Raw genomic sequence first — 17,048 nt, 5'->3', positions numbered from 1 at the left:
TACTTTCTGACAAGGTAACAATGGGGTAGGTACTTCTCCAACTTTGTGAATAAAAGCATAATGGAACCATGCAAAGTTGACATGAGTTCTTGCACGAGATAAATTGATAGATTTGAGAGGATGTTCTCCTCTTACAAGGGATTCCTTGAACTGGATGAGCGAGTCTATCCCCTCCTCGTGAAGGTATTTTATTCAAACATTGCAATCAAGGAAGTTGGACCAAATAATTTGAAATTTTTTTCCTATGCGAAGAAGACCTCAATTTCAATTCACTTTATGGATTTGAATGACCTTCTCGGAACCACATTCATGGGGATGACCAGTTACGTGAAGGAAAACTGGCCTATTGACCTTCACCCTGACTACCCCCAAAACATTCAAGATGGAATTATGCTTGTTTTCGGGCAACAAGCCGAAAGCTCTTACGATGTCAAAATTAAGGACTTCACAATGGCTCACCGAGTAATCATGAAAGTTACTACTCACATTCTCAATCCAAGGAAGGGACGTACTCAAGATTGGTGATTGTTGACATTTCTTGGATGTGGGGAATCACTCAAGGAGTGCAACTCAATTTTGGCTAGTTCATGGCCAGTCGGATGACCGACATTGTAGCTAGTTCTAGAGCATACAAATTACCCTTTGTTCAAGCCATCACAACCATCCTTGGATGTTGTGAAGTTGTTTTTCGGATGAGGAGTCGATGTACATCACAAGAAGATATCCATTGGAGAGATGAAAGTTGAAAATTTTAGATCTGCCAATTAGTGAGGTCAATGGGTTCAAAATGATACAATTAAGAAAGATGTCGCCCCTCACCGAGTTGGATATGGAGATGAGCTCAATTTGGAACCTCAAGTGGATCAATTTGAATTCGTAAATTGGAGACGCATCGAAGAAGGCACATCTTCATCCATGAACCATATCTAAGCACTTGAAGACACTTTGGATGACATTAGGATGACACAGGTAGTCGTTCTTGCTACCCAAGAATAGTTGAAGGTTGGGCAAATCGAACTTCACCAAAATGAGCGGAGGATTGAGAGTCTACTAGAGACTATCCTTAGCCGCCTCCCACCTCCAACCTAGCTATCTCTCTTTCTAATCCTTAGGACCGCCATTTTTTTACTATGGATGCTTATGTTCCTGTATCTCTAGACATTTTGTAAAGAATTGCATATATCTATATATCTATCTATCTATCTATCTATCTATATATATATATATAATGGCCTTGAGCCATTTTTATTTTATTTTTGTGCCTACTCTTGAGCATTCTTTAGCTATCTTTTTGAGTATGACAAAAAAAAGGGGAGAAAAAGTTGAAAATTTTGGACCTGAAATCCTTAGGCACACAAAAATTACAAATTGACACTTAAAAGGACTTAAACACACTATGCAAAGATTAAGGGGGAACATATGTCAAACTTGCAAAATTAACTTATCTCCAAATCTTAGGGAATGTGCATAGTTTTATTTTTTTTCCAAGTTACGTTTTGTCAAAATAAAAAGGGGGAGATTGTTGACCTTATGTTGACTCCCTTATTGATTTTGATCATAACAAAACTTAATAGAGCTGGCATTTTACAAACTAAGTATTTCATATACTTTAACTTTAAGAGTCAATGCATCTCAAGGTCTAAAGTTTCAAAATGATCAAACCTATTCAAGACCTCAAGCAATATTGAAGGGCATATCTTAAAGAAACACCCATGAAGAAGAAGACAACGAGAAGACGAGAAGACTAGAGTCTAAGTGTTAATTAAATATGTCATGTTGATTTTCAGGACTCTATGGATTTAGCTCATGGAGAAAAGAAGAGAGACACCCATTTGCAAAAAATAGGAATAAAAAGAGGTTATGGACTTATTGTCCTAACCCCCTCCCTAAGTTCAATTTATAGATTAACCAAACTTCAATATTATAACTATGCCCCTGAAACTTAACCTAATTACATCAATACCATCTCTATGGGATGACTCTTTATTTACCATCCTGCCATCATTGTATGGGCATGTGGGCCTTCTCCTTGGTCTATGTGCCTTGAGCCCATCTTTCACATCTCTTAGATGTGTGGGCCTTCCTTGATCTTATGGGTTTGGGCCCATCTTCTAACACAATTGGAAGTGTGGGTCTTCCTTAGTCATGTGGGCTTAGGCCCATCTTCCAACACTCACCGTCAAGCTAGGGTGAGAGAACATCAAAACTCCTAACTTGCTACAAATGGTGTATAGGATATTCTCGCATAAAATGGCAATCCTCCATATCATCCAACACTCCTCCTCACGTTGGTGGTATCTTCCATGAGGCTTAATTGGCATCAGATAAGTGAGATTAAAATCATTCCAAGCCGTATGACATCACTCCATACTCCAGTCATCACTAATGCTGGATGTAGGGCACATTCATATCTTTTGTAGGTAGTGGGTCTATACGCAGTGCTCAGAAGTATAATAAAACTCCTCCATTATCGTGTCCCTCCTCAGGACACCGACTCTCAAATGGTAAGAGTAATAAATACCCGGAAGATAATATTATGGGGCCACCTTGGCTTTCTTCATCATCAGAATAGCCAATGTTGATAAAAATCAGCAATTGAGAAGTCCTTTAATAACAATGTCTCATCCAAAGAGACACAATAACAACAACTAAAATGGGCATGTGCCCATTAACACGTACCAAATAATAAAAATTCTTATAAAAGGACCCATTAAATAATTCAATGCGAGTATTTGCACCTAATAATATGTTGACTAAGGAATATGCTGCCAATACTTCAAAATAATAATCCAGCCAAAGACAAAGAACCGAGTTGCGTCGAGTCAAATAATAGACCAATATAGTCGAACTGCGGAAGAAATACATATAGAACTCGGGACCCAGACACATATAACAGAGGCAAAAAATAAGTGGGCCGAGTTAGGTTGACCAAACCAAGTTGACCAGATCAGTTTCACTCGATCCGAGTTGGCTTGATCCTCTGGGTTAACCCTAGCGGAACAAAATGAGTTTGGCGCCCGCCCGTTGGGTTAACTGAGCCTAGTCCAAATTGGGCAGAACAGGCCCAGCCCGGCACTGGATCAAATAAGTTTCCTAACTTAGGAAACATGTAATTTGGCAACAGTGTCTTCTTCCTCCCCTCGCCAAACAGCTCGAGACAACAACACTAAACCGAAGATCCCGCAGTAGCAGCTGGAAAAAGGAAACTCTAGCGAACAATTTCGGATGACTAGCAAAAACATCAGCAAGTTTCGGGAAGATGCCAGCAGACCACTAGAGTCTACTTCTTCCCCATGATGCTGGTGATTTCGAAGACTCCAGAAACAACAACTTCCTAGTTATTCACGGCAGAGAGTTTCCGAAAAAAATGGCAGAAATGATCCAGTAGACTGGATAGTGTCTTCGTCCTCTCGAAGCGGCTCCTGGTGATTGCCGAACAGTGCGAGATGAGTGACAGAGATAGCTCTGTGATTTCTGCAAAAATAACAGCAGAATGATTCAACTGAAGGATCAGTAGATAGCAAAAAAGACACGACCAAAGGAGTTTTCGGAAAAAATAGCAGTAACTTTTGAGATTGAAAATCACGTAGAAATCTATTATGGAAAGTCTCACACATACTTAGTGAGTACAAAGACCTTGCATTTATTAGTTGGCAAAAGAGGTTTTCTAAGGTGGTTAGTCATTTTGAGATAGGCCTTGGACCCAATTTAATATGGTATCAGACCAAAGTTGTCATATGTGGGCATCTACCCAAATTATCCACGTGCTTACACATGAGGGCCTCTACCCAAATTATCTATGTGCCTACACATAAGGGGGAGTGTTATGGATAATCTCATATTGAGTACAAAGATCTTCCATTTATTAGTTGGCAAAAGAGGTTTCCTAAGGTGGCTAGTCATTTTGGGATAAACCTTGGACACAATTTAATGAAACCTTCATTCCTTTTTTCTACAGTGGAGCACTAGCAAAAGAGATGTGATATAATTTCTCCATGCTTGACAATCTTTCCAAAATAAACCAGCTTGTAGGCTGGATCAAGTAGAGGAATATGAAAGGCAATGAAGATTGTCCAGAAAAATCGGCAACGATCCAGGCAACAGAAATATGATCTTATGAAAGTAGCAACGTCCTAAAAAACAGTGATGGTAATTGGCACGAAAGACAACAGAGAAACAATAGCAAGATCATCGTCGTAGACAGTGGGCAACAACGGAATTGCTTGCGCCGCCTGTCGATGGTTGTTGGAGTGCATTTAGGCCAACCAGAGCAGTGCGGTTTTCGGGATGATCATACAGTGTAGTAGTAGAAATATTTTCATTCTGCTCACACCAACCATTAGCAAAAAACATAATTCTCCTCACCTTTCTCTTTTCTGCTACTTCTTTGTATTTGGACAGTAGATGTGTGCGTTGATGATCAACTTGTCGATATACAAAATATATGATGATCGAAAGGTAGAAAAACAACATTGTGTAATGTTGGGCAGCAGGAAAAATGAGCAAAAAAATAAACAAAAATAAGTTCCAAAAATTATGAAAAAAAAAAGAAAAAATGAATCTTGAAAAACCATAGTCGGAATCCTGAAAAATCAATGCTCTAATACCATGTTGATTTTCAGGACTCCGTGGATTTAGCTCATGGAGAAAAAAAAGGGACTTATTGGGAGAAAATAGGAGTAAGAAGAGGTTATGTCTCCCCCTAAGCACAATCTATAGATTAATCAAACTTTAATATTACAATTATGCCCTTAGAACTTAACATAATTACATCAATGACATCTCTATGAGATGACTCTTTATTTACCATTATGCCATAATTGTATGGGCATGTGGGCCTTCTCCTTTGTCTATAGGCCTTGATCCCATCTTCCACATCTCTTGGATGTGTGGGCCTTCCTTGGTCTTATGGGATTGGGCCCATTTTCCATTACACTTGGATATGTGGGCCTTCCTTGGTCGTGTGGGTTGGGGCCCATCCTCCAACATGTCAAAACTTAGTCAAAAATATAAGAGACCTATCCTAACTCCTTTCTTTGAAGTACAATGGTATGCGTGGAGCTTTAGACATATAATACATATAAACATGTTTAAGAACATCATACACATCTTCTAGAACATGTCAGAGCACTTAGAGTAATTCACTCTATTTCTTTAAAAGTCAATTTTGTTAAACTGACACGGGAATGATTGATCATCCAAAAGTGTGCAAGCATGATCGATTAACCTTAGTCGATTGATTGATCATCCAAGACATAGCTATTATCATGTTATAATACATGATCGATCATCCTATTTGGATTGTTCGATCAATGTTGTCCAAACAAGCAAAAATTATATGGAATGACCAATCATCCTACCTGATTGATCAATTAGACAAAATTTTGCCAGTCAAAGACATAAAGCATGATCGATCAAAGGAAGTTTAATGATCAATCATATTTGCAGTGCACAACCATGTGTGAATTTTGATCTTTGATCATCCCCAATGATCAATCAAAGCATCGATCAATAAGTCACATCATGACACAAAAAGAGTTGTTATGATCCATTGATCGATCAATCACTGGATCGATCAATCAACGGTCTGATTTTTACAAATGGGCAAAAAACGGCTAGTTTGGCTTGGAAAAGTTATAAATACCCCATTAAACCACACAGAGAGAGAAATTAATAAGCATTTATTGTCAAATCTTTGAAGTCTTTATTCTCAATCTTACTATACTTTTCACAAGTGCTCTTTGAGTGAAAAAGCGATTCCCAATTACTTTTTAAAGCCTCTTTCTTCCACCTATTCTTTGCATATCATCATAGACAAGCTCCCAAACACCTTACAATGTGCTCAAAAGAAGTGAAAACTTGGATCTCTCAAAGAGAAGGTACTCTCAAAATTTTTGGTATAAGGTTTCCTTTCTTTATTTTCATTTGAGAAAGGTTCATCTAGAACCGATTTAATCTAGAAATAAAGGGTCGGTTAGAGCTAGAATTTACCCAATCTCTTGGGGAGATTGTGTGTAAAAAACATGTATTGAGCTACACATAGACTAAAGAGAGATGATTTTTTTTTTTTTTTTTGTTGTAAATTCCAACTATTAGAGATATTAAGAATAGTGAAATTTTCCAAACAAGGGTTCTTGGGTAATGAATACCAATAGGGGAACATTGATAATAAAAATTGCATATTTACTTTACCTTGAAACTACTTTGATGCATAATTTTTTGTTACACACACTACTTAGTTTTAATTTAAAATTCTCAATTCACCCCCTATTGAGAAGCCACCTAGGCCAACAACGACTTGCTTTAGACTCCAAAAAATCAACTTCTTTTAACGCAAAATTTGACGAATAACTAGCACATGTGGACATTTTATCTGTCTTGAATTCTAGGTTGTAAAGTACAATATTATCAATTTTACATGTTATTTTTGCTTGGTGGCATTAGAACTCAGAATTTTACAAACTTGCATAAGAACTTCACCATTTTTTTTTTTTAATGATTATACCTATTTTCTATTGCTTAGGCAAGTCAAAGTGACTTGAATTCAAACATGTTTTATTACATTATTTGAGTACAACAAGTTGAAATAATTTATCTTTAAGAAACATGAACCTTTACTAAGTACTTCTCCATGTGGTTCAACAAAAGCTATTGGGAAATATTTATAGGAGCAAAGCATTTTTTTTAAAGCAAACATTTCCTTAATTTTGAAGCTCTTGATGTGTAGACCACCAATGCGTCCTTGCCCTGCTTCTTCTTTCTTATAAAGAGAATATCAAAGATCAGGTTCTAGAGTCCCCGCTGAACGCTCGAGTAATCACACAGGCTTACTCAGTTCGGTTTCCTGTGCTTCTGCTGCTCCTATTTACACCACCAATGGGTTACGTCCAAGAAGCTAGAGAAAATCATGTAAAGAAGAAAGAGGAAGAAGGTCCCCAAAATCCTCGCCTTTTGCTTCATTTTCTGTGCAGTCCACCTACACGTTTTATCTTTGTTTTGTTTATGGTAGTTGTCAATAGCATCATATGACAGAGCTGGTTATTTCATTATGGCTTCAATCTGTTTAATTTCTTGGAAAGCACAAATCCTGTATTTTTTTTTTTATCTAGCTTTGGCTCTTGGTGGAATCTGACACTAAATTATATTGACGGAAAAATTTCGTATGTTACGGTTGGTTTAGTTTATGCATTTAAGCGATCGGTTAGACTGCTTTATTCAATCAAATTTAGAGTAATCAGTGCATCCATATGTTTCGCGTTCCTATGAGGAGATTAATAGAACTAATGTAACATCTGAGAGTTCCGGATAAAGATATGCTTTGGTTGCTTGTTATTGATTGCTTATCCGCGTGTTCATTCCCGTTTTCGAGTCTTTTGGTTGGGATGAATACTAAATCATGATGTTTTCAGCTCTACGCAGCATGATGAAGCAAAGGGCGCTTAAAGAGTGCAGCCACTATGCCTCCAAGTACGCTGAATGTGCTACCGGAAGAACCATATCCGTTGTTTGGGAATGTCGGAAACAAGCAAGAGAACTTAATGACTGTCTTCACCAGTAGTGAGTTTTTACTTCCATGCGACATCTTTTCTTATCATTATAGAGCGTAGATATTGTGCAGTGGCACACATTGCATTGGTCTTGTGCACTCATGACTCTTTTGTATCTATTCAAGCATGTGTTTGGAAGGTTTTTATTCACATTAGTTCCTATTTAATGACTTAAATGCAAAACTACTTTCATTTCTTCAGTTGCTAAAGTGAAATAGGCCATTGCATACTGCAATGTTGTATGTTCCACAGCTATCACGCTTCTGACTAAGGCTAGATAACACCAACTTAAAATTAATTTTGCAAGTTTACCCTTTTATTCATGACATTCTTATTCACTTGGTCAAGGACTTGCATCTTATTCACTTTCTTCAGGTTTGCAAATTAAACACATTCACTTTTAGTTTTTATTTTATGATAAAAGTGAGAATTTTTTTAGATGAAGATATACAAGAAATAAAAAAGGCCTAAACAAAGAAGGGCCCCAAATCAAACCCAGTCAATGGGGAATGAATTACTCTAAACAGGGTGATGAAGAGTGACTCCAGACCGAGCTAAAGAATCAATCACAAAATTTGGACTGTGAACAACATGAGACCAAATAACAAAGAATTAAACATGTTCATGTTATTTTTAATTTGATCGATTACTGAAATTGAGGTACTCCCATCTCTTTTCTCTGCCTTGCACTGTTTTTTTTTTTTTTTTTCTTTTTCCAATAACTATGAAGCAGTTAGGAGAACCGTGAAAGAAAATTAATAATTCTGATTTTGAAGTCTTAAACTCAACACAGATTAGACAGTGTCTCATCACTTGGCATCATCAATTTGCATGTCACCTGCAGCTGGATACCAAAATTTTTATCCCTTACATATTGTCTTCTTTCCACATTTCATAACCCTCTTGTGAACCTATTTCTCCTAGCCACTTTTCCTTTCATATCACAGTGAATGGCTTAATTCTATCTATTTTTCAGTACTCAAGATTTTTGGGTTCTGTTAATGGGGTTTTTGAAGTTGTGAGATCTTCACAATTGTGCATAATCTAGTGGGTATCTTAATGTTTGATGCGGCCATATTGCCTGCTTGAATTGAACATACTCTGATGGGAGCCTTTTGAAAATCACGATAAGCTTCTGAACTTTTACTGGTTGAGAATCTTATTCCTCTGTTCGCTCTTGGCAGCACCAATGATTCTGTATTAGAAGAAATGAAGAAAAACTACATGCTTGTGCAAGAAAGTAAAGGAGCTCATAAGATTGGCACGGATTATACCTCATCAAGAGTCCAAGTAAACTAGGAGTGCCAATGAAGGTACACAAATTGATTTCAGAAACTGTTTTGTGTAATGTCAAGTGAAACATTACTGGCATAAATGTGAAGATTTCTATTTATCTTTCCATGTTCTTGGTTAGTTACGTTAAATGCATCAGAGAGGTTAACATCTGAATTTGTCACGAGTGTTTTCTCATTGATCAACATGAGCAGCGAAACAAGAGAACCTCTACTATGAGGTTCTTAAGTTTTGGGTAGCAAACACATCTATTTGCATGAGCTGGCATTGTTTGTGTAATCCACTGAATTAGCTGCTCATTGAGCTGAAATTCTGTTTACTCTTGTACATCAAATAATAATATTTTTTTTCTGATCAAACTATCAAAGCCATTTATGCGGTAACATTATCTTCTAGAACAATCATGTTGTGCAGTCCCTCTCACAGTTTATTTTGTTCCATTCCGAAGTGATCCTTCTGGGATGGAATCCTCATGAATGTGCTCCTTCTTTGTCAGCTCCCAGCAGATAATTTAAGAATTAGGATCATAACCAATAAAACTACTACTGGAGCCTTCTTTAATCACATATTTCAAACTTCATTCCAACACCAAAATAAATTATACCGTATCTCTACTTCCCGATACATGTTTTCTTGTGGATGGCAGTAGCCAATATTCACAGGTTTTGAATAAAATGAAAGTTCAGCAGCAGAGTTTACCATTTCAAGGTGTCCATAATCTGTGCAGCACTGAGGACTGCTCACCAGACATTAATACAGTTGTAAAGAATCTTACATAAAAATTTGTAATCCTGGTCTAGTAGCAGATCTACCATTCAAATGTGGTTCTTGGAGATCATAATGCTTCCAACCTGATCAACCGGCCTATAGTTTGCACATGCAGATACAAGGTATTGAAAGTGCTTCTGGTGATTTTCTGTGACGAATTTAACAGTTCATTTACTTACTGCACTGCCGAGGAACCTTTGTGAGGAAATGGCTACAATCAAGTGCAACAGATTTGTCCTCCGAAGCTTTTCAATATATGCACAACATATCTGATCTCCTATAAGCACTTCACATATCGACAATTTTGTGAGGATATCAGACCATTCACCTGACTGGGGATCTGATCACTGGACCTCTAATTTCTGCCGTCTCTAATTGCTCCTAATATGGTTGAAAAGAGAGAATATAATAGTCTTGCCATATGCGGTTCTATGCATAGTTTCTATATGTGTAGACTCAGACTCGTCCAGATTTCTTGATGGATGTCATTATAACCTGCAACTTCCTATCATCTGAAAGGTGAAAGTGAGAACTAGGGCAGAAGATCAATAGAACTCCAACCTGGTGGCTTCCTCAATTGCTTATCTTGAATTTCTTTCCTAACTTCTATTACATCATTCCACCTTCCTGCTGCAGAGTATATATTTGCCAGCAAAATGTAATAGCCAGCATTCTCAGGGCAAAAGATCAATAGAACTCCAACCCGGTGGTTTCCTCAACTGCTTTTCTTGAATTACTTTCCTAACTTCTATGACATCATTCCACCTTCCTGCTGCAGAGTACATATTTGCCATCAAAATATAATAGCCAGTATTCTCAGGTTCTAAGGCAAATAGATGTTCAGCAACAGATTTTCCCATTTCAAGATCTCCATGATCCTTGCAAGCACTTAGAAGAGCCCCCCAAACACCTGATTCTGGTGGATTTGCAATCCTCTTAATAAACTCATAAGCCTCATCTAGCCTTCCAGCTCGACCAAGCATGTGCACCATACAAACATGATGCTTTATGGTGGGCTTAATTCCAAATTTCTCCACCATGCAGTTATAATGTTTCCAACCTTCATCAACCAACCCAGAGTGCGTACAAGCTGATAATAGGGCGATGAAGGTGCTTGAAGTAACTTCAATTCCTAAATCACACATCTCGTTAGATAGTTTAATTGCTTTTGTACCATACCCATGAAATCCATATGCAGAAATCATTGAATTCCATGATGCAACTGATTTGTCCAATGAACTTCTGAATATTTTAACAGCTGCTTCCAACCTTCCACACTTACTGTACATATCCACAAGTGCTGAATATATAAAACTATTCCCCTGAAAACCATATCGAACCACATAACCATTAATTTCACGACCATGTCTTAGTGCTCCCAATTGAGTGCAAGCAGTTAGTATACTAACGAGTGTAAACTCATTTGGTTTAAATTCAAGATGATGGAAGAGTTCTAAGGCCCGTTTACCATCCTTGTTCAGTGCCAGACCAGATAACATACAATTCCATGAGCAAAGGTTCTTGTAGGGACTCTTATAAAACAATAATTCTGCACTACTAATGTCTCTACACCGACAATACATAGTTATTAATGCATTTTTCACCTGAATATCATTTTCGCTCAGTGTTTTCTGAGCAAGTCCATGAATAAGTGCTCCATAGTACTTGAGTTCAAGATTTCCTGAGGCTGAGATAACACTCACCAGTGTTATTGAATCTGGACCGAAGTCTGTATCAGACCGCATTTTGTTGAAAGCTTTCAGTGGCTCAATGTAGCAACCATTCTGCACAGAACCCACTATAATTGTGTTCCAGGAAACAATATCAGCTATGTCCTTGTTAGTCTCCAACAATGAAATAGAAGCTCTCATGTCTCTACAGTTAAGATACATCAGCATCAGTGCATTAACAGCCAAAACATCTTCGAGAAATCCAGATTTGACCATCCAACAATGAGTAGATTCTCCAAACTGGACGTCTTTTTCAGAGTTGCATGAAGGAAGAATGACTAAAACAGTAGACAACCTGCATTGTGGGCCTGATCGAAGCAGTTCTCGAAACAACATTTTAGGTTCTTTTGACTCCCCATTATACGAGTATCCACCAATCATTGTATTCCATGAGATCAAATCTCTGTGGTCCATAGATGTAAACAGATGGTAAGCAAATCTTAAACCATAACAATTCATGTACATGTCCAAAAGGCTGTTAGTTACTGGCAAATCGAACTGTAACTCTCTACGTAATGCAAATCCATGAACTGTTTTACCTTCCCGTAACAAACCATACTTTGTGCAGAGTTGTAGTAAGGCTAGCACTGTAACTGAATCTGGTTGAGTCCTGTTTAATTGCATTTTCTGCAAAAGATCGAAGGCTTCTGTGACTCTTCCTTGCTCTGCTAGCCCATCAATCATTGAGTTCCATGAAATCACATCCCTGTGTGTTAGCCCTGTAAATAACTTCTCTGCTGCATCCATGAAGTCACATTTTGAGTAGAATGAAATCAGGGCATTGGTGACTGAAAGATTGCTCGTTTCATCATACCCTAACTTTATCCCTAGCCCATGAATAGATGCACCAAGACACAGTTCTCCTAGACAAGAACATGCTGAGATGGCACTAGAAAGACTAGTACTATCAGGATGGACACCCAAGAAGTGCATCTTGGTAAAACAACTTAATGATTTCTCAGGATACCCATTATGAAGATACCCACCAATCATTGAATTCCAAGAAGTCGAGTCTCTAAATTCCATCTTTGCAAACATAAGCTCAGCACAATTCAAATCTCCACACCTTGCATACATGTCTAATAGTGCATTACCAAGGAAACGATTTGAGTTCAGCTCCCATTTTAAGGTTATTCCATGCAAAACCCTGCCTTGCTGTAACTTTTTCAAATTAGACAGTGCAGATATAACAATGAGTAGAGTGGTAGAATCGAAGTCCATATCTGTCAGCATGTATCCAAATAATCTTAATGCACTAATGAAGCATTTATTATGAAGGCATGCACTCATCATTGCATTCCATGCTATGACATCTTTGTTAGAGATGCCATGAAAGAGAGACCATGAAGAATTCAAATAACCTCTTCTGGCATACAAGGTGACAAAAGAGGTAGATGTTGAGACATGGGCAAGATCTCCAGTTTTCAAGGCTAAACAATGAAAGGAGCCAATAAATTTTAAGTCAAGTTTTGTGCAGTATTCTTTGTGGTAATTAAGGACACTCCCTAGGTACTTTAGGAGAGATGATAGATCCCTTTGAAGCATTTTGTCGAGTATCCTGTATGTGCTTGGTTTTTGGTTTGACTAGATTGTTTCTCTTATTGTGTTTTTCTGAAAGACCAGGTAGCAGGGTGCCGATGTTAAGGCTTTCAGTTAAGGGCTCAGCAATTTCAGTCTCGAAATGTTACTTGATCCTGTAATTGACAAAGCAAGAGCAGAAAATCCCACTGGCTGTGAGTGCATTTCTCTCTTGTTCCTGGCCGATCCCTCTGCTGGACCCGTAAGGCTACACACCATTTACCTCTATCCTCACTTACCTTTAGAAAATAATCAGTTACAGGTCCATGATGAGTGACCGTTGTAATGGAGAAGTGCGACCCTCAGCTGGAAGGGCTGGTCGCTGGACGCTGGAAAATTTGCCAACTCCTGATAACTTGCTTCAGTAAATAAGGCTAAGGTCAGCTGATGCGTCTCTTTATTTTCTAGCCAGAAGTGAACTTGAGTCAGGTTTTCTGGGTCTGAGTTGGTGTCGTTTGACAGGTTTTTTGAATGATTTTCTAGTTCAAAGTTTGAAATTAGAACCATGTCACGGGACTTCCAACCAGGGATTGAAAGAGAATTTTAAAGCCATTCGGAAAATATTTATATCCATTTCTGCTAGCAGACGTTTATTGAAGGCAATTCTACAAACCCCCCTTCTGGGCTTTATGAATCCACAGTATTAAATTAAATCATGAGTAACTTGCACTCCCCCAAATGGGTAAATCTAATGGATTGAAGTCGGCAGGACTTGATGAAAAGGTTTCTGAGAAGATTTGGAAAAGAAAAAAGAAAGGACGAAAGCAGATACAAATTCTCCGAATATGGTTTTCAGTGTGCTTGTTCGTCGACTTCTCTACCACAAGAATCTCAGCTCAGGAAGGAAAACCATTTTTGCGTCGGACTAATTCGGATTTTGCAAAATATTCTTGTGCCTCACATGAATACAATCTTGAGAAGATATTGGCAGCTGGGTCAAGATACCGGGTCATCTTCAGTCAAGACTGCAAGTCTGCAAATTGAAACTGACCCCTGCCGAACATTGAGCTTGTCGTGGTGCCTCTGGATTCCGATTTATGGAAGCCCCAACCGTTCAAGCATTTGATCGATAGTGACTGAAATTGTATCAAAGATTGCAGAAAATCATATCGCATCTCAATCGACTTTGATTTCGTCGTCTTTATACTACTTCTCGCTTTTCCATCGATCACTCTCAAGTCACAAGTCTCTCATTCCTTGACCATTTCCCCAGCTTATCACATCTGCTGAATTGTTTCTTCTATTTTTTGCTGAATCATTTGTATTTTGTTCTTCTTCACTTATTCGTCGAGGAGAAAAAGATTTCTTGGATTCCTGAAACCATCAAAGAAAACTGAAGCTTCCCCATTCTTTTGACCTTTGTTATTGTCCCTCCTTGAGTGGTAGAAGCCAAAAGACAAAGATTCACAAGAAGGTAAAACATTGAGATCAATTTACTTTCAAAAGAAAGAAAGAAATGAACCAATATCTTCAGGTCGGACGAATTGAGATAGTCTCAGAAGCTGCAAGCAAGAGGGTTGGTCAAAAAGGAGAGAATAAAAAGAGCGAATATTTTACAGGAATAAAGATGTCTACCCATGTGTACTTGTGAAGACTCTTTTTTGGGGGAGAAGACGATGTGTGCGTTTATAAACATTTCCTAGTTCGAAATCGTTCATCTACAGAAATTGCAGGGATTCTACTTTCTTCTTCCTACGCGTTCTGCTCGTGCACTACTCAACCCGCCTTTATTCTGGAGAAAAAGGTGAGGCAAAAGAGCACATTGGATTGAAAAGTAGAATACCAGAAAGTTCACCCAAGTCCCTTGTGGTACCATCGGAACGTCAGAACTGTGAATCTGAGAGCGTTTAATTGTTTCAAAGAGAAACAATCTGGAACAGTAAAAAACAGTTTTCCAGAAGCAGGAAAAGCAGGAAAAGATGTTTTTTGATCCGTCGAGAAAATGCTGGTGCTAATCAAAGGAGATTAATTCAGAGCTTGGAAATGAAAATGGGTGTGTAACTGATAAATCATCAAGCTCTATCTTAATCTATTGAAAAGCATTCACGCTTGCTTTCTGTTCGAGCTACTTCTTCTTTGTCCCCCCTCCACTGCGTCTTTTCTTCCAGTAGCAGTTTGGAAATTTCTCAAATGCAATGATATCTTTACTTGTTTTCTGTTCAACAAATGTTCAACAAATGACAAAAAATTGAATACCCTGATTCAAGGAACTACGAAAGGGTCTTCTGATTAAATAATTTGCTGACTTTGACACACAGAAGCATTTTCTATGTCCCGCCATTGTTATATCTCCATTTAATTAATCAGCTCAGAAAAAGTGGGAGGTGACATCGGCGGCTCACCTTCGCTTCTACCAGAGAGGGAATGAGAAAGAGAAAGAGAGTGAAGAAAAGGCTTGCATCCATTTGTGGAAAAACCACAACCAACCCACTCATGAGAGATGAGTAAGCTCACATTACGGCCGGGTGATGTGAATTAGGAAGTGGAGAAAAGTCAATAGGGATGGAGGACCCGCCACTGGCATCCCTATACATTTGGGTCTGCAGTTCAGTTCCTCTTGCCCACTTGTTTGGAAATTGAAGGGACTCTTCTTCTTCCTCTTGAACTTTCGGCCAGGCCTTATCCTCATTTGTGCTATATAAGGAGACCTGTCTCCGAGCCCAAGGAGCAAAGGCCATTGGCACTACCAATTCTAAAGAATAGTTTATTTCTCTCTAATAGCCTTTGGGGTGGAGTCCTAGTCTTAGCCGTTATATGAGAAGGAGAAGAATGGGTGCCATTTCTCTGAGTGACTCAAGGTTTAGTTCCTGTGTTGGGAACGGCCATGGTCAGCATGGCCCGGTGGTCGAGGAGATTGAAGGGCTCATTAGAGTTTATAAAGATGGGCATGTAGAACGATCAGCCATCGTCCAGAATGTGTCCGCAGCCTTCTCCACCGAGCGTGATGTGACCTGCAGGGACGTTACCGTGGACGATTTCAATGGCGTATGGGCGCGATTTCAACGTCCAAACCAAACTACCCTTGCTTGTTTACTTCCATGGAGGAGGATTTTGTGTCGGCTCCGCTGCATGGAGAAGCTACCATGAGTTCCTCACCAAGTTAGCTTCTGCAGCCGGGTGTGTGATCATGTCCGTGAATTACCGCCTAGCGCCGGAACACCGCCTTCCGGCGGCGTTTGAGGATGGCATTTCTGCGGTCAAATGGGTGCGCCAGCAAGCTGTCAGAAGCAGCGAAGAGCAGAGCTGGTGGTCCGCCCGGTGCAACTTTTCGAAGGTGTTTGTTGGTGGCGACAGCGCCGGCGCTTGTTTAGCATACAATGTGGCCACTCGCCTCCGATTGTCGACAGCACTCAAGCCGGTGAGCGTAAAAGGGGTTGTTCTTATACAGCCATTCTTTGCTGGGGAGGCTCGAACCGCGTCGGAGAGGAACATGGTGCAGCCTGCGAGCTCCGCCCTCAGCCTCCGAGCATCGGACGCCTACTGGAGGTTGGCCCTCCCCCCAGGGGCAAATCGGGATCACTCCTGGTGCAACCCTCTGTCCAAAGGAGCCCCTAACCTGGAAAATCTGAATCTGCCGCCCACGATGGTCTGCATCTCGGATCTTGACATATTGAAGGACCGGAACTTGGAGTTTTGTGCAGCCATGAAGAGCGCAGGGAAGAGCGTGGAACAGATCGTTTACACAGGAGTAGGTCACGCCTTCCAGATTCTCCATAACTGTCCCATCTCCCAAACTCGTACTCATGAAATGATAGCTCATATCAAGGCCTTCATCAGCTGATAAATCTTTAAACGATTCCTCCTCTTTTTAGGTGATCTCTTTGAAAAAACATGTCATGTCACTACAATGTAAGATATCACCATTTTCTTACATTATTCTGCAGATTTGGTGGATTCATTAGAAGATACCCAAATGCAGTCCTTCTGTGATCATTAACTCGTTCTTGTTTAATTTCCTTTCTATGAGGTTTTTTATACAACAGCAAGGGTAATTTTACTTGGTTTAAGAGTAAGTTCAGAAGCTAAAGCAGTGGAATGGCTAGAACAAGAGGAATCCAGAATAGCTCATGTCTAGTATATTCATTGGCATAGACACCAATTAGAATACATTTACTAATACATCTATGGAAGC

At 39.2% G+C, this 17,048-nt stretch overlaps 2 protein-coding genes and 1 long non-coding RNA gene across 4 annotated transcripts; 2 read left to right on the top strand and 1 right to left on the bottom strand.

The window, feature by feature from the left end:
* The first annotated feature begins 6,752 nt into the window (after positions 1-6,752).
* On the top strand, positions 6,753-13,058 carry LOC137957245 (uncharacterized). 2 transcript variants are annotated; one of them, XR_011113325.1, is made up of 4 exons: positions 6,753-6,931; positions 7,410-7,557; positions 8,732-8,860; positions 12,962-13,058. It is a non-coding gene; the product is annotated as an uncharacterized lncRNA (long non-coding RNA). The 2 variants fall into 2 exon arrangements; XR_011113324.1 differs by lacking the exon at positions 12,962-13,058 and having other exon boundaries at positions 8,732-9,162.
* LOC137956132 (pentatricopeptide repeat-containing protein At4g19220, mitochondrial-like) lies at positions 10,283-12,883 on the bottom strand. The gene has a single exon (XM_068803483.1). It carries the CDS (start codon positions 12,881-12,883, stop codon positions 10,283-10,285), a length of 2,601 nt encoding a protein of 866 aa, XP_068659584.1.
* A 2,541-nt stretch (positions 13,059-15,599) lies between the features above and the next one.
* On the top strand, positions 15,600-16,839 carry LOC137957195 (probable carboxylesterase 17). The gene is given in 2 exon segments (XM_068804931.1): positions 15,600-15,927; positions 15,929-16,839. Coding segments are annotated over 2 exon segments (1,026 nt in total). The 5' UTR covers positions 15,600-15,670; the 3' UTR covers positions 16,698-16,839.
* The last annotated feature ends 209 nt before the right edge of the window (positions 16,840-17,048 follow it).

Source organism: Aristolochia californica, unplaced genomic scaffold (genome assembly GCF_029961685.1).
Source record: "Aristolochia californica isolate CCGP_79_NKW_82.1479 unplaced genomic scaffold, dmAriCali1.0.hap1 SCAF_2, whole genome shotgun sequence".
Lineage (NCBI taxonomy): Eukaryota > Viridiplantae > Streptophyta > Magnoliopsida > Piperales > Aristolochiaceae > Aristolochia > Aristolochia californica.
Note: the sequence above shows the minus strand (reverse complement) of the source record. Positions and strands in the feature narration are given on the sequence as shown.

Coding starts and splice junctions, on each gene's coding strand:
- LOC137956132 (XM_068803483.1), bottom strand. CDS start 12,883: ATGCTTCAAAGGGATCTATCATCTCTCCTAAAGTACCTAGGGAGTGTC.